Consider the following 25,205-nt stretch of genomic DNA (forward strand, 5'->3'; position numbering starts at 1 on the left):
GTGCAGGGAAATGGGCATGGTTGGGCTTGGAGGGGGCGTGACTCAAAGGGGTATGGTTAGAGTCTTAGCTGAATGAGGGATGGAGGGAGAAAACAAAGGGAGAAAGAGAGGAAGTGAGAGAAGGAAGGAAAGAAAAAGGGATGGAGGGACAGCAGGCCAGATCCTATAACACAATAGAAATATGTGTATTCCAGAATTTAACAATCAGCAGATAAAGATACTCCAAACCTGATGTTAGTGTTTCAATCATCACGGCACCATGGTTCTATTGGTGTCCGGGTGATTGAAGCGCATTATTACATTGTAATATAAAATGAAATAGTTCAACTCACCATAATGTAGAATCAGTGGGAGCTCTGAGTGTGTCACTTTTTACATCACTTCATCAGGTGTTCCCAGCAAAGTCCCTCCTTACATCAGGTGTCCCCAGAAGTCTCTCCTTACATCAGCAGTCCCCCAGCAGAGTCTCTCCTTACATCAGGAGTCCCCCAGCAGAGTCCCTCCTTACATCAGGTGTCCCCAGCAGAACCTCTTCTTACATCAGGTGTCCACCCAGCAGAGTCTCTCTTTACATTAGGTGTCCCCCGGCAGAGTCTCTCCTTACATCAGGTGCCCCCCCTGCAGAGTCCCTCCTTACATCAAGTTTCCCCAGCAGAGTCTCTCCTTACATCAAGTATCCCCCAGCGGTGTGTGTCCCCTTACATCAGGTATGCCCCAGCGGTGTGTGTCCCCTTACATCAGGTATGCCCCAGAAGTGTGTGTCCCTTTTACATCAGGCATGCCCCAGCGGTGTGTGTCCCTTTTACATCAGGTATGCCCCAGCGGTGTGTGTCCCCTTACATCAGGTATACCCCAGCGGTGTGTGTCCCCTTACATCAGGTATGCCCCAGTGGTGTGTGTCCCCTTACATCAGGTATTCCCCAGCGGTGCGGCATCCCCCTCTTAAACAAAGAGAACTACCAAGAATGTTACCTTTCTGGAAGGTCAAGACTACAGCATCTAAAAAGAAGGAACCAGCACTTTTTAAATATTTTTTGTACGTTATATTATGTGATTGGGGACATGTGTCAAATATAAAGTAGGTGTTCTCTCAATTTGGCTGAAAAAGTGGACATACATTTTAAGATCTTTAGTAATGATTATTCTTCACCGAAGTGGTCATCCTTATCCCTAAAGTGCAACAGCTGCAATAGATTATAGATCTATTGCAGCTGTTGCACTTTAGTAATATATTTATTTTGTTGTTTGGGTAGCGCCGCATCTATTTATTTATTTATTTATTTTTTTTCAAAATAGTTTATTGTGGTTTTGAAATATAACAAACAGAGCATACATAAGCAAAAAGATAAACATCAATGTATCATCTCAGAGACATACAATGCAAATACATAGTCAATGTAATACCTAAGCCTAGAGATTTGGTGAGGAAGCATACCTGGAACAATTATTGTTTATAAAAGGGGAGAGAACAAATAATTGAGCAATATAAGTGGGGTAATGAATTACATGGGGTCCACTACTGTCTATCATGTTGCTTAGAAGACTGGGACATAAGAGTAGTGGGCGTAATAGTGATGGATATGAATACCCCAAACAGCAGTAGCTACTAAAACCCATTACAGGTCAAAAAGGATAAAATGTAAACCTAGAAACGTGCATCAAGTCTCTGGTAACAGCATCCACCCCATATGGGAACCAACTGTGGATGAGAGTAACACACCCGGTAGAACAACCGAGGAGTTTGTGTGGAGACTTGATGGAAAACAGTGTAAGGGCCGGTTCACACTGCGAGCCGCGGCGAGGCGTCTCCGACTTCCTCGCCGCGACTTGCAGGGGGGGTCAGCGGCGACTTGCAGAGGACTTCTGCATAGAAGTCAATGCAAGTCGCCCCCGAAGTCGCCCCGAAGTAGTACAGGAACCTTTTTTCTGAGTCGGAGCGACTCGAGTCGCTCCTCTCAGAACGGTTCCATAGCACTGTATGGGGGCGACTTGCGGGAGCGAGGCGAGGCGAGCCGTGTCGCCTCGCCTCGCGTCGCAGTGTGAACCGGCCCTAACTGAACAAACCATTTTTGTTTTTAAAAGAAAGATTTAAAGGATAACAAAAGTTAGAGCCCATGCATCTATTTATTTTACCTATATTGTTTTGGTGTAGAGATCACTATTTTTTGCTGGCTGCTTCCTTATTAATATATTTTATTAATATATTTTTTTGAGATACTTAGTAGTAGTTAGGTGGAGTGCATTAGTACCTTTCGTTCATCCTTATCCCTGCTTTACCATCCAGTGAGTCCCTAACCTGGAACAAGCATTCATACACCGACATCTGAAAAGCCATCCTTCAAGGTTGTACCAGCTCAGCAACTCACTGAATAGTGAACTAGGATCAGGATGACAGTCAGCAATGGCCGCACCCATATTTCTGCACTGACAAGTCCTTTTAACTACTTGCCTACTGGGCACTTAAACACCCCTCCTGCCCAGACCAATTTTCAGCTTTTAGTGCTCTCACAATTTGAATGACAATTACTCAGTCATGCAACACTGTACCCAAATGAATTTTTTGACCTTTTTTTCCCAAAAATAGAGCTTTCTTTTGGTGGTATTTGATCACCTCTGGGGTTTTTATTTTTTGCGCTATAAATAAAAAAAGACCCAAAACTTCGAAAAAAACCCCCGCATATTTCTTTGTTTCTGTGACAAAATTATGCAAATTATTAATTTTTCTTCATAAATTTTGGCCACAATTTATACTGCTACATGTCTTTGGTAAACATAGTGGATATTAGATAATAGTGGCAAAAATTAGTGGATATTATTTGGTCTTTGGGAAAATTAGAGAGTCTACAAGCTATGGTGCGAATCATACAAAATTGATCACATCTGATGTACTGGTGGCCTATCTCACTGCTTGCGAGCCAAACAAGTCAGGGAAGTACAAATACCCTCCAAATGACCCCTTTTTGGAAAGTAGACATTCCAAGGTATTTAGTAAGAGGCATAGTGAGCTTTTTGATGCTGTCATTTTTTCCCACAATTCTTTGCAAAATTAAGATTTTTTTTTTCCCCACAAATTGTCATTGTAATAGGTTATTTCTCTCACATGGCATGTGTATACCACAAATGACACCCCCCCCCCCCCAAAAAAAAATTCTGCTACTCCTCCTGAGTATTACAATACCACATGTGTGGGACTTTTTCACAGCCTGGCCACATAGAGAGGTCCAACATGCAGGGAGCGCCATCACGTGTTCTAGGAGCATAAATTACACATCTAACTTGTTGACTACCTATTACACTTTTGAAGGCCCTGGAGCACCAGGACAATGACACGTGACACTGATGACAGATGGCACTTATACGTGGCACTGATGACACGTGGCACTAATACGTGGCACTGATGACAGATGGCACTAATACGTGGCACGAATACATGGCACCGATGACAGATGGCACTAATACGTGGCACCGATGAGTCGTGACACTGATGACAGATGGCACTGATAAGTGGCATTGATGACACGTGACACTGACAACAGATGGCACGTTACACTGACAGGTGACACTGATGACAAATGCACTGATACATGGCACTGATGACAGGTGGCAGTATGTGGCACTGATGACACGTGGCACTGATGACAGATGGCACTTATACGTGGAACTGATGACAGATGGCACTGGGGACAAATGGCACTGACAACAGGTGGCACTGGGGACAGATAGCACTAACAGGTGGCACTGGGGGCAGGTGGAACTGGTCAAGGATGGCACTGGGGGCAGGTGGAACTGGTCAAGGATGGCACTGGGGCGGATGGCCCTGTGGGAGGATGGCACTGGGATGGATGGCACTTTTTTTTTACTTTTTTACTTACGGCTGCTGCAGCCGTTGATCTCTCCCTTCTCACACGCTCTGTGTGAGGAGGGAGAGCGGCGCTGAGAGATGATCTCATATGTTAACATATGAGATCATCTCTCATTGGACACGCCGATCACGCAGTAAACGGCCGCTGTGATTGGCCGTTTACAGCGATCTGTGACTGGCTGTGTCCAAGGGACACGGCCAGCACAGAACTTCCCCGATGCGCACCCGCGGCGGCGCGCAAAGGGGAAGTAAATAGGAGGGCGTCCGGGGACACCCTCCCAGCAGTTAGCATCCGTGCTGTAGCCGTCTTTCGGATATAGCGCAGGCGGGAAGTGGTTAAAGCAGGGGTGTCCAAACTTTTTTCAAAGAGGGCCAGATTTGATGAATTGAACATGCTCGAGGGCCGACCATTTTGCCTGACATTCTTTGAACCATTAAAATTCGGTCTAAGTGTGTTCGGCCGAGCACTAATACACTACCCAACAAGAATTCTCATGCCTTTGTGGCTGTGTGTGGTGAAGAGATGAACTCAAGTGTATTATTTGGATACACCGTATTTTTTGGGGTATAACACGCACCTTCACTTTAATAGGGAAGCTTCAGGAAAAAAAACATTTAATTTTAAATAAAGAACTGAAGCAAAATAAGGGTCAGTGCCCATCTGCAGACCCACAATTGCCAGGAACGCAGCGCCCACCATTGCCAGGAACGCAGCGCCCACCATTGCCAGGAACGCAGCGCCCACCATTGCCAGGAACGCAGCGCCCGCCATTGCTAGAAATGCAGCGCCCACCATTGCTAGAATTGCAGTGCCCACCATTACCAGGAATGTAGCCACCATTGCCACGAATGCACCCACCACTGCTAGAAATTCACTCACCATTGCCAGGAATGCAGCCCCACCATTGCACGGAATGCAGCCCCACCATTGCACGGAATGCAGCCCCACCATTGCACGGAATGCAGCCCCACCATTGCACGGAATGCAGCCCCACCATTGCACGGAATGCAGCCCCACCATTGCACGGAATGCAGCCCCACCATTGCCGGGAATGCAGCCCCACCATTGCCGGGAATGCAGCCCCACCATTGCCGGGAATGCAGCCCCACCATTGCCGGGAATGCAGCCCCACCATTGCCGGGAATGCACCCACTATTGCCAGGAATGCAGCCCCACCATTGCCGGGAATGCACCCACCATTGCCGGGAATGCACCCACCATTGCCGGGAATGCAGCCACCATTGCCGGGAATGCAGCCACCATTGCCGGGAATGCAGCCACCATTGCCGGGAATGCAGCCACCATTGCCAGGAATGCAGCCACCATTGCCAGGAATGCAGCCACCATTGCCAGGAATTCACCCCCAATTGCTAGGAATGCAGCCACCATTGCCAGGAATTCACCCACCATTGCCAGGAATTCACCCACCATTGCCAGGAATGCAGCCACCATTGCCAGGAATGCAGCCACCATTGCCAGGAATGCAGCCCCACAATTGCAATTGCCAGGAATGCAGCCACCATTACCATCAGTGCAGCCATGGAGGGCAGGACGAGTGCCAAAGACATCCTACAGGAGAATTTCCTGTTTACACAACGGCCCCTTTAAGAGAAAGTCCCGCCTCCTCTGATGGACAGAACAGTCGTCCAATGGCAGAGATGGGACTTCCTATTACAGCTGCCATGTACACAGGAAATTCTCAGCCTGTGTGCACGGCACTCGTCCTGCCTCCTCCCTCCAAGGCAGCTGGACTATATATCTTTTGTGACCCCGGCGCTGGGAGATCGCCGGGGGGCACAAAAGATGTATATGTTTAAATAACCAGGCGGGCCGTTCAAAACCGGACCGCGGGCCGGACTTTGGACATGCATGGGTTAAAGGATATGTTCACCTTTCATAATATGTTACACCTATATTTGGGATGTACCATGTTATAAATATACATCGCCCCCCCCCCTCCTCCCCCACTGTGATCGCAACCAGGGAATCTTCTCCACCCGCTAGCTGTCAAATGTTTTTTTTTTTAATGTGTCTGTGCATGGCTCCACCCACCCAGACTCGTCAGTAAAGTACCGGGTATTGATGTGGTTAATCGCCACGGTTATAATTGTGGTAGTTCATTGATTCTTCCGGGAAGAATGAATCAGCTTCTCTCATACGAGGTACAAGCAAGCCGATACACTGACAGGTTTGCAGGAAACCTGCATGGCATCAGCGATCTTCTGATCATTATTACAATGCTTTCCAGGATCCTGCAACAAAAAATAATAAATGCACATTTTTTTACCTGCAGAAAAAATTTGTATTTATAATTTTTTGTGAAAAGGTGAACTTATCCTTAAACCACATCCTGCCCGGCATATAGCAAAATGATAGCCAGGTGGTGGCTCTCCCGTTCTGACTGGACAACATATGACGTCCTTCAGAACGAGCCACTGCAGCCTATGACGTAGGCTCTTTACCATGTGATCAGCTGTGTCCAATCACCTAACCAGGAAGTGCCAGTGATCGGCATTCCTCTGTTCACACTGACAGGACGTGAGAAGGAGTACCGATAAGTGGCTCTCCTGACAGGGGGGTCTGTACTGATAATCAGTGAAGCCCCATCAGCGATCCATATCAGTGATTCTCATTCTGAAGGGCATCATATGTTGTCCAGTTAGAACGGGAGAGCCACTACCTGGCCATCATTTTACTATAGGCTGGGAAGGATGTGGTTAAAGGATAAGTTCACCTATTCACAAAAAAATAATAAAATGCACATTTTTTTGCATTTATTCTTTTTTGTTGCAGGCCCACCAGTGATGCCAATCAGTGCTGCATATTAGTGCTACCTCATCAGTGATGGAGAAAAAAAAAAATATAACCAAAACAAAGAAAACTTTTTTTTCAAGAATTTTCAGTCTTTTTTTCATTTTTTTAGCGAAAATTAAAAATAAAATCGTGGGGATTAACCACAGCAATACCGGGCACTTTCGCCCCCTTCCTTCCCAGACCAATTTTCAGCTTTCAGCGTTCTCGCAAATTCAATGATAATTGCGCGTTCATGCTGCGCTGTACCCAAATTAAATTTTTATCATTTTGTTCACACAAATATAGCTTTCTTTTGGTGGTATTTATTCACAACTCTGTTTTTTTTTTTTTTGTATTTTTTTTCAATATAAGCGCAAAAAGAGTGGAAATTTGGACCAAAAAAATATATATTTTCTTCTTTCTATTTTAAAAGAAATCCAATAAAATCAAATTTTGTCATAAATTTAAGCCAAAATGTATTCTGCTACATGTCTTTGTTAAAAAAAAATCCCATTAAGTGTATAATAATTGGTATGTGTGATCACGGGCAGATGTTCGCAGATGATCATGGACATTTGTGTGCAGATAATCATTGAGACATGTGATTTTATTGCTACGTATGTGAGGACATGTGTTTTTACTGTGTAGGGACGTGTGTGGGGACACTATGTGTTTGCATTGTGTGGGGACACAAATTTGGGGACATTGTGTGGGCACTAGGGATGAGCAGAACACCCCCCGGTTCGGTTCGCATCAGAACGGACCGCAAATTCGTACAAACTTTAGAACCCCATTGAAGTCTATGGGACTCGAACGTTCGAACTAAAAAGTGCTAATTTTAATGGCTAATATGCAAGATACTGTCCTAAAAAGGGTTTGAGGACCTGGCTCCTGCCCCAGGTGACATGGGTCAATGCCTAAAATGTTTTTAAAATAGCCGTTTTGGCGGGAGCACTGATTTTAATGATGATTAAAGTGAAAAAACAAAAACAAAACTGAAAAATTCCTTTAAATGTCGTGCCTGGGGGTGTCTATAGCATGCCTGTGAAGTGCCACGTGTTTCCCGTGTTTAGAACAGTCCCTGCACAAAATGACATTTTAAGGAAAAAAAGTCATTTAAAACTGCTTGCGTTTTTAATGTAATATCTGGTTCCGGCAATATGGATGAAAATCATTGAGGAAATGGCATGGGTAGCCCCCCTGCCCATTACCACCCCCTTTGGGTCTTGTACGGATATTCAGGGGAACCCCGTACCCATATTAAAGATGTGGGGCCCCCAGGCCCTATATACTCAGAACAGCAGTATACAGGCGGTGCAAACAAGACAGGGACTGTGTAGGTTTGTTGTGTTAAGTGGAATCTGTATGTAATTTTGAACTGGTACATTTTTAAAGTGTAGCTCCAGTCAAAAAATCTATTTTTAAGCATTTTGGAAAACATAGGGAAGGGTTATCACCCCTGTATAATTTGTTTTGCCGTCCGTCTTTTTTCATCTCACTTCCTGTTGTCTCCTTCCGTTTGCAAGTAGGAGACGTTTGTAAGTTGGATGTTTGAAAGTAGGGGCCTGTCCTATATGCTCTGCAGAAATGGCGGAACAAGGTGTTGGTTTTGCCACAACATTGTAAGCCCTCAAAGTGACTCTTGGTGGACGCTGGAGCGCCCTGCTGTGAACGATTATATCAAGAATTGTAATTACATGCCATTGTTGAACAGTGGTAGAAAAATTGGGCCTTTGGTGGTTGTGGTGCTGGTGCCACAACACTACAAGTCCCCACAGTTACTCTCGGTGGGCACAGGAACGGGCCCTGCTGTGAAATATCATATCAAGAATTGTAATTACATGCCCCTGTTATACAGGGGCTGAAAAATTGGGCCTTAGGCACTGTTGCTGGTGCCACAACACTGCAACCTCTCCCATATACTCTAGTTGTAGTGCAGGAATGAGCCCTGCTGCAAAGCATTGCATCAAAAATTGTAAGTAAACGCCCCTGTTAAACAGGGGCTGAAAAATTGGGCTGGTGGCATCACCCAGAACCAAAAAATGTTCTTCCAACATATCAGTGGAGGAGGAAGAGGACAATCAACATAACAGGACAGTCACTCAGCATCATCATAGGCAGTCTTGAAGGGATGTGATATTTAAAAAAAAAAAAAAAAATATTCGGTTACATCAGCTTCAGGTGCTTGGTAGCTGTGGGTGATCCAAGACTGATTCATCTTTATGAAGGTCAGTCGATCAACCGAGTCAGTGGACAGGCGCACCCTGTGATCGGTAACAAAACCACCAGCAGCACTGAAGGAGCGTTCCGAAAGAACGCTGTATGCAGGACAGGCCAGTAGCTCATTGCATACTGTGCAAGCTCTGGCCAGTGATCCATCCTCAAGACCCAGTAAGCCAGAGGATTTTCGGTGGGAAAGGTGTCCAAGTCTGACCTTGCCCCTAGGTATTCCAGCACCATGTAAATCAGACGCTGGCCATGGTTGCTGGAACCGATCATACCTTGGGGCTGCGGACTAAAAAATTGTCTGAATGCATCAGTCAGACGGCCACCTTCTCCACCGCTCCTTCTGACCGATGCCTCAGCAACACGTTGTCCAGGACCAGGAGTTTGTAACCTCCCAGTCTCTGGGAATGCGTTGCACAGACCTTTCTGCAAGGCCTCCCGGAGATGTCTCATCCTCTGCGACGGCAAGATAAGGTCGGCAACCTTACCCTTGTAGGGTGGATCAAGGAGAGTGGCCAGCCAGTAATGGTCCCTCTCCTTGATCCGAAGAATACGAGGATCCTTCTGCAGGCTTTGCAGGATCAGGGAGGCCATGCAGCGTAGGTTAGCTGAGACATTCAGTCCGGAATCCCCTGGGTCACTAAGGACAACATGATCCGCAGCTATGCCCCACTGGCGTGGTGAGAAAAAACCCAGCTCCCCTGACCCTGTCCTGGTGCCGTAGTAGCACAGGTACTCATCTGATGGCCCTCTGTTGCGTGTGCAGCTGCTACATCATGGCCAACGTTGAGTTCCACCTGGTGGGCATGTCAATATGCACCTTACCGCTGACCGCCCTGTCCAGCGAGGCAAGGACATTGCCTTCCACATGCCGGTAGAGAGCCAGAATCGCCTTCCGTGAGAAAAAGTGGCGCTTGGGGACCTGCCACTGAGGAACCGCACATTGTACAAACTCACGGAAGGGGGCCGAGTCTACCAACCGAAAAGGCAGCAGTTGAAGTGCTAGCAATTTAGCCAAGCTAACATCCAACTGCTGGGCATGTGGATGGCTGGGAGTGAACTTCTTTCGACAGTCCAGCAGCAGGGGCAGGGAAATTTGCCTGCTATAATTGGATGTTGGTGTACTGCTAGCAGAGTGCCTGCAAGCACTTGGCTGTGACACACCTAATTCTACACCTTCATTCCTCTCAGAGCAGGTTTCAGAGAGGAATGAAGGTCTAGTGGGGTTGAAGATCCCAGCTGATGAGGAGCAAGGAGAGGTCCGCTTTGTTTTTTGGTGTGGGTCTTTGAGGTACGCTTGCCAACGAGCTGCATGGCAGGTCAACATATGTCTGGTCAAGCATGTGGTGCCCAAGAGGCTGATGTTTTGGCCACGCGAGATACGCTTGAGACATATGTTGCAAATAGCAGCGGTGCGATCTGATGCACTCGTCTCAAAAAAGGCCCACACCAAAGAACTTTTAGAATAATGCGCAGCTCCCTGAACAGGCGGAGGTCTGCAGTGTGGGTGTGCTGCCCCTAAGCTGGCCCCCGGAGGGCATCCTGCCTCGTTGGACATGTGCCGCCTTCTCCTCCCTCCTACCAGGCACCCACATGGAGTCAGTGCCCTCATAACCCCCTCCCTCTTCATTGCTGGAGAAAACCTGGCAGTATGCTGCAGCTTGTGGAACATGACTGCCAGATTGCTGTCCTTCTTGAGCATCCCCTCTCTACTGCCTTCCTCTAGCTGAGTGTCATCATCAGAGCCTACAAAACACTGGGCATCCTCCTGGAGCATGTACCCAACACTGTGCTCAAAGAGTTCAGGGGACTCCTCAGGAGGACGTGGTGGGTCTAGGGAAGGAGTCACTGATGATGACATTGAGACGAGGGAAGACAATGCGTTGGCAGCTGCTTTGCTAGTACACTGAGCCTGGGTGACAGAGGATGAGGAGGGTGAAGAGGGCTGGGTCATCCACTCTACCAAGTCTTCGACATGATGCGGCTCAACAAGTCCAGCTGCCGAAAAGAAGGACAAGCATGTCCCATGGCCACATGCTGATGATGACGAAGCACCGCGTCCACGACCAGCACTGGTGTCTCTAGACACAGAGCCTGCTTGCCCTCTTTTATCGGCTCGCGCCTGTCTGCCTCTCCTTGTTGGCCTACCAGACATGGTAATGGCCTGAAGGGAGATGGGAAAACCAGCAATTGGGTAGTGTATATTGTGCTAGAGGCACACAACACCCACTAACTCCTGCAGATGGCTCAATTAGAGAAGAGGTATATAGGTGGATATAATGGTGTATACTGTGGTCATGGCACGCAGACAACACGCACAATCTCCTACAACTGACTGCAAGCTCTATTACAGAAGAGCATATTGCTAGCTATATAGGTGGATATAATGGTGTATACTGCGGTCAGGGCACGCAGACAACACCCACAAACTCCTGCAGATTGCTAACAGCTCAATTACACAAGAGCAAGAATGCAAAATTGGCCGATAACGAACGGTGTATACTGTGTTGAAGGCACACAGAGAACACCCACTAACTCCTACAGACGCCAACACACTACACAAGGCTGTCGCGCTGGCGGCCTTATATGGTGTGGGTCGTGAACTACACAGCCTGAGCTATGATTGGCCACTGGCATCCTGCCTGTGGCCAATCATGGCTCTCCTTGCTGCTGGCGCTGTGATTGGCCAAGCATGCGGGGTCATAGTGCATGCTTGCCCAATCATGAGCCAGCAAAGCACTGCGATGGCGCAGTGCATTGTGGGCAGTGAGTGCCACACGAATTTGGCGCGAATGGCCCATAACGTTCGGTATTCGCCGAACATGCAAACAACCGATGTTCGAGTCGAATGTCTGGAACTGGAGAAAGTGCAGAGAAGGGCAACCAAACTGATAAGAGGCATGGAGGAACTCAGCTATGAGGAGAGATTAGAGGAACTAAATTTATACACTCTTGAGAAGAGGAGATTAAGGGGGGATATGATCAACATGTTCAAATACATTAGGGGTCCATATAGTGAACTTGGTGTTGAGTTGTTCTCTGTACGGTCAACCCAGAGGACACGGGGGCACTCTTTACGTCTAGAGGAAAAGAGATTTCATCTTCAAGTACGGAAAGGTTTCTTCACAGTTAGAGCTGTGAAAATGTGGAATAGACTCCCGCCAGAGGTGGTTCTGGCCAGTTCAGTAGATTGCTTTAAGAAAGGCCTGGATACTTTCCTGATGGTACATAATATAACTAGGTAACTAACATAGGTAAAGTTGATCCAGGGAAAATCCGATCGCCTCTTGGGGGATCAGGAAGGAATTTTTTTCCCCTGCTGTAGCAAATTGGAGTATGCTCTGCTGGGTTTTTTTTTTCGCCTTCCTCTGGATCAATTGTGGGCATAAAATTGGGTATCTGGATTGTACGATTATTTTTTATTTTATTTATTTGTTTTTAAGGTTGAACTGGATGGACTTGTGTCTTTTTTCAACCTGACTAACTATGTAACTATGTAACTATGAATGTATGTTCGACTCGAACATGAAGGTCATCCCTATCGATCACATCACACAAGGTTCTCATGGCACCGGCTGATGTTTTTGTTCCCGGCTCCTTCTACTCAGCTATAGATGAGCAGAGTTCTGTATTAGAGGGAAATGTTCCCTGATCTTCACTCATCTAATGTGAAGACAATTGTAGTGGGAGATGTGAGAAGATTGTTTTCTGATGAGAATGTGTGTAGAAAAGCAGGTAGAAGGAAGAATGGGACACACACTCAGGAGGATGGATGTGTTTGCAGCCTTTGTGTGCAGCCTCCTGAGCAGATCATGAGAGCGGTAAGTGACAGATCGGTAAGTGACAGTCCAGTGAGCAGATCGGGTCCCCGATTAAGATTGGACATCCTTTTATTTCTTATTATAATAATTTTTCTGTCTGCCAGAGAAACACAACAAGCGAGAGAAGATTCCCCAACACTGGAGTGACAGTCAGTGGGCGTGTTTCTAACGTGTAACCAATAGCAGTGCAGAAAGCAAGTTCTATATCAACCAATAGAAGTGCAGAACGTCTCTATATAAGCCAGAGCACCACACATACACTGTGTTGTAGTGATGGGAAGTCCGGATTTTTAAAGAGGAGGGCCGGTTAAAAAAAAAAAAAGTCAGCAGCTGAAAACACTGCAGCTGCTGACTTAATAAACACACTTACCTGTCCAGGGCGCCCGCGATGTCGGCCGCCCGAGGCCAACCCGTCCCTCGGCTCTCGGGTCCCGGCGCCGCCATTCCCTCTAAGGGAAACAGGCAGCGGAGCCTTATGGCTTCACTGCCCGTTTCCTACTGCGCATGCGCGAGTCCCGCAGCGCTTTCTGAATGGGACGCGCTGTGTTCTGGAACACACAGTTCCCAGAACACAGCACGACCCATTACCCAAAAGACGCCGCGACGAAGAGAGAAGACAGAAGATCTCCACGGAGGAGGAAGATTAGGATAAAGTGCCTAGCAACAGGCATTTCTGGTAAGTAAAAAAAAAAAAAATTCATTTTTTTTTTTTTTTTGATTTTTTTGTAATTTTTTACATTTTTTGGTTTTCAGGTCGGCCCTCCACTTTAAAGTGAATCGGTTCATTTCGAACTGCTCACTGAAATGAACCGATTCAATGAATCGATTCTTCGGTTCTTCGGTTCACTTGCTGAGTCTACTGACAAGCAAGTGAACTGAAGCTCTGATTCAACCTTCCTAAATGATTAGAATCAGAAGACTGATTCACACAGAAGGTTGGCAGGTCCTGGGGATGTTTACTTTGATTTTGTTCATCGGCGCAGAGCACAATTGTTGTCAATTGACAATTGTTCTATTGTCAGATTAGCGCAGTGTCATGAATTTTGGTGATGCACAAACAGCTGTGTTAGGGTGGGTTCACACTTGTGCGATGCGGGAACCCTGCAATTCCACTACGGGTTCCTGCATCGCACCCGACTCGCACGACAGTTCACAACGACATATGCGAACTGCTGGGGAGTGTCATACAATGTTAATGACATCCCCATTTCAGCTCGCATGTTGCACTGCAAAGTGTCAGTTTGGACATGAATCGGATCACATGGGTGCTATGCGATCCGATTCTGGTGCGGACCAAAAAAAGGGTCCTGTTGCGAGTTTAGTCCGAATGCGATACGATTTCAGCCATACTATCTGTATGGATGAAATCGCATTGCACGGACATTGCATGCGATTTTGCACTATGCAGCAGTGTGAACTGGCCCTGAGCCTAGGTTTCTGCAAATTTGATGGATAGCAATGTTACCTGTGAAGTTGCCCCAGAATGCAGTTCACATGCACACAAACCCCCCTTTTCATGTAGGCTCTGTTTCCACGTGTGCAACTTGTCCTGCGACTTGGGACTGCATAGTTGCATGACAAGAAGTACCCGATTTCCAATGAGTACCATTCATATCTGTGCGACTTCAAGTCACAGCGACTTCAAAGTAGTCCCTGCACTACTTTGGTCCCATTTTAATGTGACTTGAGGTCCATAAACCTCCAGAATACACAGGCATGGCTTCAAGTCGTGGCAGAATCGTGCAACTTTCAGGCTTTTCAGGCTAACGCAGCCTGAAAGTTGCACAATTCTGCTGCAATTTTGATGCAACTTTAAAGCAATGCCTGTGTATTCCGGAGGTCTATGGATCTCAAATTGCATCAAAGTGGGACCAAAGTAGTGCAGGGACTACTTTTAAGTCGCACAGATACGAATAATACTCATTGGAAATCATAGAGTACAAAGTCGCAGGCCAAGTTGCACAAGTGGAAATGGAGCCTAAATGAAAAGCGGGTTTTTGTGCATGTGAACTGCATTCTGATGGGCCAACTTCACAGGTAACATTGCTAGCCATCATATTTTCCCATAGTCTTTACAGCGCATGCGCAGGAATGATGATCAGATTTTACTACCACTACCATGGGCGAAGTACCCCTGGTAGTAAAATTCAATCGTTATGGCTATTTTCACACTTGTGCGACTTGAAAGTCAAGTGCTTTTGCCATGATTTTTGCCACGACTTGAAGCAATGTCTGTGTAATCTGGAGGTCTCTGCCACAAGTCGCATCAAAGTCGGACAAAAGTAGTACAAAAACTACTTTGAAGTCACACAGATATGAACTGAACTCATTGGAAATCACGGGTTATGACTTGTCATGTGACTTTGCAGTCTCAAGTCGCAGGACAAGTCGCACGAGTGTGAAAGGGACTTAGGCTGTCCGTACCACCTGATCACTGCTGCTACCTCATTGGTTTAGTGTATTGTTTTACTGGTGGTGACTTGTGGTTCTTTCAGTGTACTGGGTTCTAAAAACTGATCTGATTCTTTAACTCGGTAACTTGTACGATTCTTTAACTCGGTAACTTGTACGATTCTTTAACTCGGTAACTTGTACGATTCTTTAACTCGGTGTACTGTGTACTCCTTGCTCTTGTTTTAAGTTTGTATCCAGTTCCTGAGTGTCACTGTGCTTGGAGTCAGCTGATTGGTTGCAGGGAGGGGCGGATTACCACTGCCAGCTCTGCTATGTACTGAGTGCAGAGTGAACTGTTTCAAACGAATCAGTTCACTGAAAAGAATCGATTCATCCAGTTCACTAAAAAGAACCGATTCATAAGAACGATTCGTTCATGAACTGGACATCACTACTGTGTTGATCTATTTTCAAAACCTCATCATTGAGAATCATGACTGAGACTGAGACTGCCCCAGCCGCCGCTCCTCCAGCGGAGCCCGCCACCAAGAAGAAGGCGACTAAGAAGGCGGCAGCTGGAGGAGCCAAGAAAGGCAGCAAGAAGCCGCCCGGTCCCAGCGTGTCCGACCTCATCGTCACAGCCGTGGCCGCTTCCAAGGAGCGCAGCGGGGTCTCCCTGGCCGCCCTCAAGTAGCTCCTGGCCACCGGAGGATACGATGTGGACAAGAACAACAGCCGCCTGAAGATCGCCATCAGGGCGCTGGTGACTAAGGGGAGCCTCGTCCAGGTCAAAGGACATGGAGCCTCCGGATCCTTCAAGATCAACAAGAAGCAGCAAGAGGGCGACAAGGCCAAGAAAGTCACCATCAAGAAGAAGCCATCGGCTGCGGCCAAGCCCAAGAAACCTGCAGCCGCCAAGAAGCCAGCCAAGTCCCCCAAGAAGAAAGTCCCCAGCAAAGCCGCCAAGAGCCCCAAGAAGGCCACCAAGAAACCGGCAAAGGCTGCAGCTGCTCCCGCCAAGAAGGCGACAAAGAGCCCCAAGAAGCCCAAAGCTGCAGCCAAGCCGAAAAAAGCCGCCAAGAGTCCGGCTAAGAAGGCGGCTAAAGCCAAGACAGCAGCCAAGCCCAAGAAGGCCGCTCCGAAGAAGAAATAAGAATACCTCCCTCATCTCCACCCCCTCAAAGGCTCTTCTCAGAGCCATCCACCTCCTCCTAACAGAGCTATACCTACCTACACCCACCTCCTCCTAACCGAGCCACAGCTACCTACCAACACCCACCTCCTCCTAACAGAGCCACACCTACCTACCAACACCCACCTCCTTCTAACAGAGCCACACCTACCTACCTACACCCACCTCCTCCTAACAGAGCTACACCTACCTACCTACAGCCACCTCCTCCTAACAGAGCCACACCTGACTACCTACAGCCACCTCCTCCTAACAGAGCCACACCTGCCTACCTACAGCCACCAGGGGCCGCATAGCTTTTACACACGTGAGATGTTCCCATCACACATTGTACATTTGTCCCTTGCAGGGAATCCCCGATTACATTTTATGATAAATCCCACAAATGATCACTAGAGATCCTGTAGATCGGAAATCCCTCCTGCTATAAAGGATCGTTTCAGGGGCCCCATCCCACCCACATCTGTCATGTGAAGATAGGAGACCTGGAGGTTTTCCCGCACACTGGCTGTGGGGTCTCCCCGGGGGAGAGACATTCACACTACAATATGTCATCTGATCGGTAGAAGGGAAATCATTGTACTGATCGGGAATGTTAGAATGATCAGCAACAAGAACATTGTGTTATGCGGAGAATGGACTCTCCACTGTCATAGAATTCCATATTTTTTACCCAAATTATGAAGAGGATTAGCAGCCCCGATGTCACATTCAGGTTAGAAATTTTATCTCCCGGCTCCACTTTTAGAAAGTTCCCCGTATGATGATAATAGTCTTATTGGCTGATCGGAATATATGTAATTTGTCGCAACAGATAGTGGAGGGTGTTTCGCACACACTATCTGCTGATTGGCTGACATAAAATAATTTGACGCTTGCAATGAGAAATGTACAAATCTCTGCAGGGTGCCAATAATTGTCTTCTGTAGATAATGAATGAGAATAAAGAAGAGAGTGTAAGATGTGCTGATGGGAAGGTGTAACAATGTGATCGGTGTGTGTGTGGGGGGAAGAGATTGGAGAAAGTTGTAGAATAGCAGAGGAGAGGTTCCTGATAGATCGGGGAGAGGAAATGTCTTCTTCCTACAGAAGAATGAATAGTGAGTGAGATTTCTTACTAGTCATTTGTATGATTTATACACCGGAGCGGAGAAAGAGGTGATCCCGGGATCTGTGTACAGGAGGGAGGAGGTGACTTCTTATTTATCTTGAACACATTTCCTTTCCCCGATCTGGTAATGAGATAAGTATAGAGAATCTTTCTAGGAACTTGTCTTCCTCTCCTATATATTATTACATTGTATTATGGTGGGAAAAGATCGGCAGGAGAAAAGCTCTTCTTCCTAGAGAAGTGAGAATTGTTACTTTGTAATCGTCTTAGAAATGTTAGAGATCAGCATGCAGAGAAGAGTGAGAAGAATGAAGAGATGTGGTGGGAAGGATTTGTATGATGTAGTGGCGATGAGATAGTATGGAGCTCTCTGAGGAGGATGTGGTGGCTCTGAGAAGAGCCTTTGTTGTGTGGGGTGGGGTGGCGATGAGGAGGTCGGTGGGGGGTGTATTAGGCCCTCTCTCCGCAGATGCGGCGTGCCAGCTGGATGTCTTTGGACATGATGGTGACCCTCTTGGCATGGATGGCGCAGAGGTTGGTGTCCTCGAAGAGTCCTACGAGATAAGCCTCAGAGGCTTCCTGCAGAGCCATGACGGCGGAGCTCTGGAAGCGCAGGTCGGTCTTGAAGTCCTGGGCGATCTCTCGGACGAGGCGCTGGAAGGGCAGCTTGCGGATGAGCAGCTCGGTGGATTTCTGGTAGCGGCGGATCTCTCGGAGAGCCACGGTGCCGGGCCTGTAGTGGTGAGGCTTCTTCACTCCGCCGGTGGCCGGGGCGCTCTTGCGGGCGGCTTTGGTGGCCAGCTGCTTGCGGGGAGCTTTCCCTCCGGTGGACTTATGAGCGGTCTGCTTGGTCCTTGCCATGGCCGATCAATGCTTCCAATTTCCACAAGGAATACATTACAAGTGTGAGAACACAGGCTGTGCGGCGTCTATATACATCACTGCCTTCTGATTGGACAACTAAAACACACCCCTTTTCATGATTGGTTTACTTTTTTTTTTAAAAGCGGCATTTTTAAAATGTCCGCCATGATCTGTCTGTTATCTGTGTTAGTAGAGTTACCTTCTTTGTGTGGGGTGGGGGAGGGGAGTTCCTCCACATCATACAATGTGTAAGAATTAGGAGCTCTGACATTGGACTGCTTGTCTCCATAATAAATGAGATGACAGAAAATTCTCACTGATCGGATTATTCCGTTCTTAGTGAATAACAAGTAGAAAGGTGACTTGTACAGCTTGTTCCGTCCAGCACAATTCTGTACTAACATGAAGGGACAGATCGCTGAGCAGACAATGAATCGTGTCCCCCCAGCACATCTTGGATCGGTTGGTGTTCCCATTGGTTTCCATCAGATCCATGTGGATACAATTCAACTAATCGGCTCCAATGTATCCTCTATGGAAGAGCAACACTGACATCTGCTGGTGACAAGAGAAATGGCTTCTGTGCTGGGATCTAGAAAGCGCTACAATAAGATTTCATTGTTTTCTTTCCGAATCCCACTTATAGGAAAAATAGATGATTACAACGTGATCTTTGGGAACAGAATTAGAACTCATACCGGGAAATTGGAGGGAATGGACACGGGCGACATCTAGATTGCATAATTAATCTGATGAATTTGCATTAAGGTTTTGTCAGAAAATTCACTAAAAACATTATTTGAACCATATTGCTCACCATATCTTCATCATGTTTACTTTACAATGAAATCGCAGCTCTGATATGGTGTATGTGTTCTACAAGAACCTTTTTGTCCTGTTGGGATGATGGGGGGTGTCGGGGAATTACTTGGCGCTGGTGTGTTCGACTTTAATACGAATTATTCTAACATTAATATAATACAGAATATATATATATATATATATATATAATGCCAACTGTTTACACAACTCTTTACAATAAAAATGGTGATAGTTCAATCACAATAGATTTCAATACACAAGTAATAGGAGGGACCCTGCTCATGGAGTTTACAATCTAAAGAAATGTTTTTATAATGAAAGATTAGAAATCCTTATCAGTGTAAGCTTTAGAAACATTGAGATTGCATTATGTTTGCCCATATCTCAGCAAATTAGATGACAGAGGGAGGGAGTTAAGAGGGTTAAATGTTCCCTGTAACCGTCACTTTCCAATCTGAGTATTGTAATCTGAGGCACCTGATATTTACCAAATACTCCTTTTTTTTTTATTAGAGAAAAGACACACACACACACACACACACACACACACTTATATACATAGAGAGATACACAACAGGAAAGTCAATGTGTGCCCAGCTGATGATCTAAATCCCCCACCCATCTAAGGTGAGATGATCATGTATAATAGTTGGACTCCCATGAAGAAAATAAATGCTATATGACACATTTGAATCAAACACAATGTGATGTATAAGTAATATTTCTAAGCAGATGATCCCTAAACAATGTCGTAAAAGTAAGCATCCCCTTTTATGTGTCTCTGCAGACATTAGCATGCCTTGTACAGTCTTACATAGTCCATAAAACAAAAAAGTAAACGTGTAGGTGAAAATGATGTATACAAAACGGAAAATTGTATACTCACCTTTCCGTAATTTTCCTTTCCTGTTGCATCTCATGGCAGCATACACCTATGGGTTGTGGCTCCGCCCCCGCAACCTGATAGGACCGTTTAACTATTAAATCTTGAGAGGGCCCCTGCTTCAGCATTCTCAATATATAGATACCTCACCTTAGACGGGTGGGCATCTGTATGCTGCCATGAGATGCAACAGGAAAGGAAAATTACGGAAAGGTGAGTATACAATTTTCCGTTTTCCTGTCGCATCATGGCAGCATACACCTATGGGGAATAACTCGCAAAACTGGGTGGGTCTAAGCAGAAAAAGTTTATTTACAAGGAATGGAGGAATTGGACTGAATAATCGCTCTACCAAAATCCACCGTGGACAACCTAGCGGAGTCCACTTTGTAGTGGGATATAAAAGTACTTTTTGAAGACCATGTGGCTGCCTTGCAGATGGTTTCTGAGGACACTTTGCAGAAGGCTGCCCAGGAGGTTGCCATTGCCCTTGTAGAGTGCGCCTTTAAGCCCTCAGGTATCTGAGCTTGATTAGAAGAGTAGGATTTCTTTATGATTTTCACAAGCCATGCTGCGATGGTGCGGGAAGTAGCTGCCTGTCCTCTTCTGGAGCCATGAGGGATGACTAGGAGGTTTTCCACTTTCCTGAAGTCACTGGTCTTCGAGAGGTAGGCCAGTAAGTTAGATTTTACATCCAGTGGATGAGGGCCGCCCTGCTCTGTAGAAAGAGTGGGAAGGCATATTTCCTGATTAAAATGAAAGGAGGAAGCCACTTTGGGGACGAAGCGGTCTGAAGGTTTCAGAACTACCTTGTCTGGGTAGATGGTAAGGTATGGTTCCTTTGCCATTAGTGCATGCATTTCCGACACCCTCTTGGCTGATGTAATCGCTATCAGAAAGGTGATTTTGAGGGTTAGATTCCAAAGGGAAGCTTTTTCAACTGGAAAGAATGGGTCATGGGATAGGAAGTCCAGTACTATCGAAAGATCCCAAGTTGGAAATGAGGGCTTTCTGGGAGGTCTCAATCTTAGACAAGCCTTCTGGAATTGAGAAATAAGAGGTTCTTGAGCCCATTTCACCCCCGTAATGGCAGATAGAGCTGATACGTGTACTTTCAAGACCTTTGTCAAGACCTAGCTGAAGGAACTCTAGGACCTGAGCAAATGTAGGGGATGAAGGGTCCCAGGCTTGTTGTTGTGCGACCGAGAGGAACTTATCCCAGATTCTCTTGTAAGTGTTATTAGTGGTAAACCTTCTGGCTTGGAGAAGGGTGTTTATCACTTTGTGGGAACATCCGTGAGCTATGAACCTAGCCCTTTCAGTCTCCATGCTGTTAGGTGTAACTTCTCTGGGCATGGATGGAGGAATTGACCTTGAGAGAGTAGATCCGCTGTCACAGGGAGCGGCAATGGTTCTGCTGTACTCAATTGGAGTAGGGTCGTGAACCACGGCCTCCTCTGCCAAAAGGGCAGGACTGCTAAAACTGTGGCACTTGATTTCCTGAGTCTGAGTAGAAGCCTCGATATGATTGGAGTTGGTGGAAACACGTAACCTAGGTGGAAATTCCAGTTGTGTTGTAAACAATCCGTGCCTTCCGCCGAAGGAAAGGGAACTCTCGCCAGGTACCTCTGACACTTTGCGTTGTTTGGAGTTGCTGCCAGATCGATATCCGGAACCCCCCAAGTCTTTGTTATCAGAGAAAAGGCCTGACTGCTTAGGGCCCATTCGTGGTTGCATACGAACTGTCGACTCAAGGTGTCTGCTATCTAATTCTGGACACCTGGTACGTATGTTGCCCTGAGACTGGTTAAATTCAGTTGCGCCCATTGGAAGACTGGTTGGACTTCTTGCAACATGGAGCGACTCCTGGTGCCTCCTTGCCTGTTGATATAGGCCACAGCCACTCGATTGTCCATCTTTAGCAGGACATCTTTTCCCTCCAGAAATGGGCTGAAGGCTAGTAGTGCCTGGAATGCTGCTTTCATCTCCAATAAGTTGGAAACCACATCGTGTGTCCTGAATGGCCAACAACCTTGGGCTGCGTGGTGACGATAGTGTGCTCCCCATCCTTCCATGCTGGCATCCGAGGTGATTACTTCTTGAGAGAGAAGGACTAAGCGTTTACACCTCTTCAGATTGTGTGGTTTTGTCCACCATGATAGCGATTGCTTCACCTCTTCCCGGATCACTATCGGCTGGGTCATTGACACGCCGTTCCATTGTTTGAGGAATGATATTTGAAGAGGCCTGGCATTCCACTGGGCCCATTGTACCATTGGGATAGTCGCCGAGAATGACCCTAAAATACTGAGACATTCCCTGGCGGGGATGGTAGTGGCCACGAGTAACCTCTTTACTTTCTGGATTAGGATGGGAACTTTCTCCTCCGGGAGTTCTACTGTATTGAGTCGGGTATCCAGCTCTGCCCCCAGAAAAATCATTCGCTGTGTGGGATTTAGACTGCTCTTCCCCCAATTTATCAGCCACCCAAATTTTTGCAGGGTGGAAATTAGGATTGCGCGGTGAAGTAGGAGGGAATCTCGGTTGTCGGCCAGGAGAAGGATATCGTCTAGGTAGTGGTGCACCCTCAGGCCTTGCTCCCTTAATAGGGCAATTACTGGCAGTAACACTTTTGTAAATGTTCTTGGAGCAGTGGATATTCCGAACGGGAAACTTTGGAATTGGAAATGTTGATGACCTACAACAAAACTGAGAAATTTCTGAAATGAGGTGTGAATGGGAACGTGCAGGTAGGCGTCTTGTAAATCGATGGAGAGCATCCAATCTCCTATGTTGATGGCCTGGAGGATTGTCTGCAGACTCTCCATTTTGAATGCCTCCACCAGGATTCGGTGATTGAGTTTCTTTAAGTCCATGACAGGACGTAAGTCTCCTGTCTTCTTTTTTACCAGAAATAGAGGAGAATAGAATCCTCTCCCTCTCTGTGGTAGAGGAACTTCCCTTATAGCTTGCTTCTGGATTAGGTCCTGAACATATCCGTTCAGTAGTACTCTCTTTTGGTGAGATGATGGTATCCTTGTTATTCGGAAATGGTCCCTTGGGTGCTTTCGGAACCTCCATCCGTGTCCGAATTGGACAGTCGCCACTGCCCATGGATCCTTTATTGTCCCCGCCCATACCTGCTTGAACAACCTTAGCCTGGCTCCTACTACAGCTGGTTGGGCGGGCGCACCTTCAAAAAGACTTTTGATCCCCTGAAGTAGGGGTCTTGGCTTTCTGGAGCTTGAGGAAGGATGATTGAGGGTTCTTCCAGTTTCTCCTGTACTCCTTGCCAGGTCTATAGGATCTTGCCTCCCTATATTTGTCTGGGAGGTTACGTCTGGGGGCTGACGGTCTTTGCTGTTTAGATCTTCTATCTGAAGGGATCAGACCCGATTTTCCCCCGGTAACTTTAGAAATCGCAGAATCTAGCTTTTCTCCAAAGAGATTTGCTCCGTCAAAGGGAATCTTGCACCAGTTTGTCTTCGAGGATGGGTCTGCAGACCAGGGTTTCAGCCAAAGTGCCCTTCTGGCCATTACTGAGCTCAGCATTGCTCTAGATGTAGATTTAATTATATCTACAGAGGCTTCTGCGACAAAGTCGCCTGCGAGAGATCCTGTAGGGCTGAGATTACCTTCTCTTGTTCCCCTCCTTCTGACACCAGTCTCTCGGTATTGGCGGACCAGTTGGAAATGGCTCTACCCACAGCTGCTAGGGCCACAGCTGGTCTGCATGCGCCTCCTGCTGATAGGTAAGATCTTTTCAGATCTAGGTCAATTTTCCTATCTAGTACATCTTTAAATGTAACCGCATCTTCGATTGGAAGTGTCACATGTCTGGCAAGACGCATCAGAGAAGAATCCACCACTGGCGGGGTCACTAATGGAGTGACACTAGGCTCCTTCAGGGGATAAAGTTTTGCTAACCTGTTAGTTAGACTGATCTTCTTATCCGGCTTTTGCCATTCCTCTTTAATCAAATCCTCTAGTTCCTCAATAAATGGGAAGGTCTCAGGATCTTTCTTGAGATTTGGAAAATATTTCCTCAGCTTCTGAGGAGTTTGTTTTTCTTCCACCCAATTGATCGCTTCCTTCACTGATTTAATGAAGGGTTCAACTAGTGCAAAGTCGAAGCCGTTAGAGGCGTCAATGTCATCATTATCTGACAAAGGATCTGACATCCTTGAAGTGGAGGGAACAGCAGATGTGGTGCCTTGCAAAGGTCTGCTAGTTTCCGGTCCTGCGATTTGGAGGGGCAATTCAGTAGCTGGAGTACTAGGATCTAATTCCCTGTCTTTTGTTGCTTCATTGAAGCATGAACGACAGGCCAGCTTATCTGGGAGTGCTATTGCGCCACAAACCCAGCATGAGTTTCCAGAGGGATGGAGACTTTGAGCGCGAGAAGAGTGTCTGCTAGTAGGGGATCTTCTGTGGTAGGAGTGTCCATGTCGGGAGTAGGACCTTGATCGCCTCCTCCTGTGATCTCCGCTCTCTCTGCGCCTTGAGCGGCTTCTGCTATGGTCTCGGTCCCGTCTATGACTTGAGCGGCTTCTTCTTGAGCGCCTTGAGTGCGACGATCTGGATGACCTGATAGGGCTGTGCAATTTAGACAGCGTTAGTGACAGGCTCTCTTTTTCCTCTTCGTACTTACCATGTTGACCCCACTTACCTAATAGGCTGGCGATGGTCTGCTGGGGCAGCGGCCTCCAAGAAGAGTGAATCCTAAAAACGAACGGAAATCAGTGTGCAAAGACAGGTAGGGAGATATGCCAGTTGCAGAAAAATAACTTTAGAAACGAAGAGACTGACCTGAGATCCGAAGGAAACGATATGTAAGAAACGATCGGAATGACGAAGACGATCTTGGTCGTGAAGCAGCAGCCACGGTACACAAAGCAAAAATGCCATTTTTAAACCCCGCGCTAATGCCGTCGTAACGCCGACGTCATCCCGCACATGCGCAGAAATGTCCCACGACGTTCGGCTCCATTTTGGAAAGTGGCGAACCGGCAATACAACGAGGCACTGAACGCCAGCGCATGCGTAGAGGAGATCAATCATCGGCGCCCGAGGAGCAAGGTTCTACAGAGCTTGACAGGAAAGGAACAGAAAATACCTAGAAAGCACAGGTTAGAGGCCGCTGCATAATACATCTGTTTAAGATTTGTAAAGATAAATAACGATACCCCTGAGACCATCAGAGTGGGGATTCCTCCATTAAGCTCATTTAGAGGCT

General features: G+C 46.9%; 1 protein-coding gene and 1 pseudogene across 1 annotated transcript; one reads left to right on the forward strand and one right to left on the reverse strand.

Moving 5' to 3' along the window:
* Nucleotides 1–15,590: 15,590 nt before the first annotated feature.
* On the forward strand, nucleotides 15,591–16,270 carry LOC143957042 (histone H1B-like; annotated as a pseudogene).
* Nucleotides 16,271–17,850: 1,580 nt separating this feature from the next.
* On the reverse strand, nucleotides 17,851–18,261 carry LOC143957197 (histone H3-like). The gene has a single exon (XM_077467344.1). It carries the CDS (start codon nucleotides 18,259–18,261, stop codon nucleotides 17,851–17,853), a length of 411 nt encoding a protein of 136 aa, XP_077323470.1.
* Between the last annotated feature and the right edge of the window lie 6,944 nt (nucleotides 18,262–25,205).

This window comes from Lithobates pipiens, unplaced genomic scaffold (assembly GCF_037356315.1).
Source record: "Lithobates pipiens isolate NorthernLeopardFrog02 unplaced genomic scaffold, aLitPip1_a1.2 Scaffold_51, whole genome shotgun sequence".
Taxonomy (NCBI): Eukaryota; Metazoa; Chordata; class Amphibia; order Anura; family Ranidae; genus Lithobates; species Lithobates pipiens.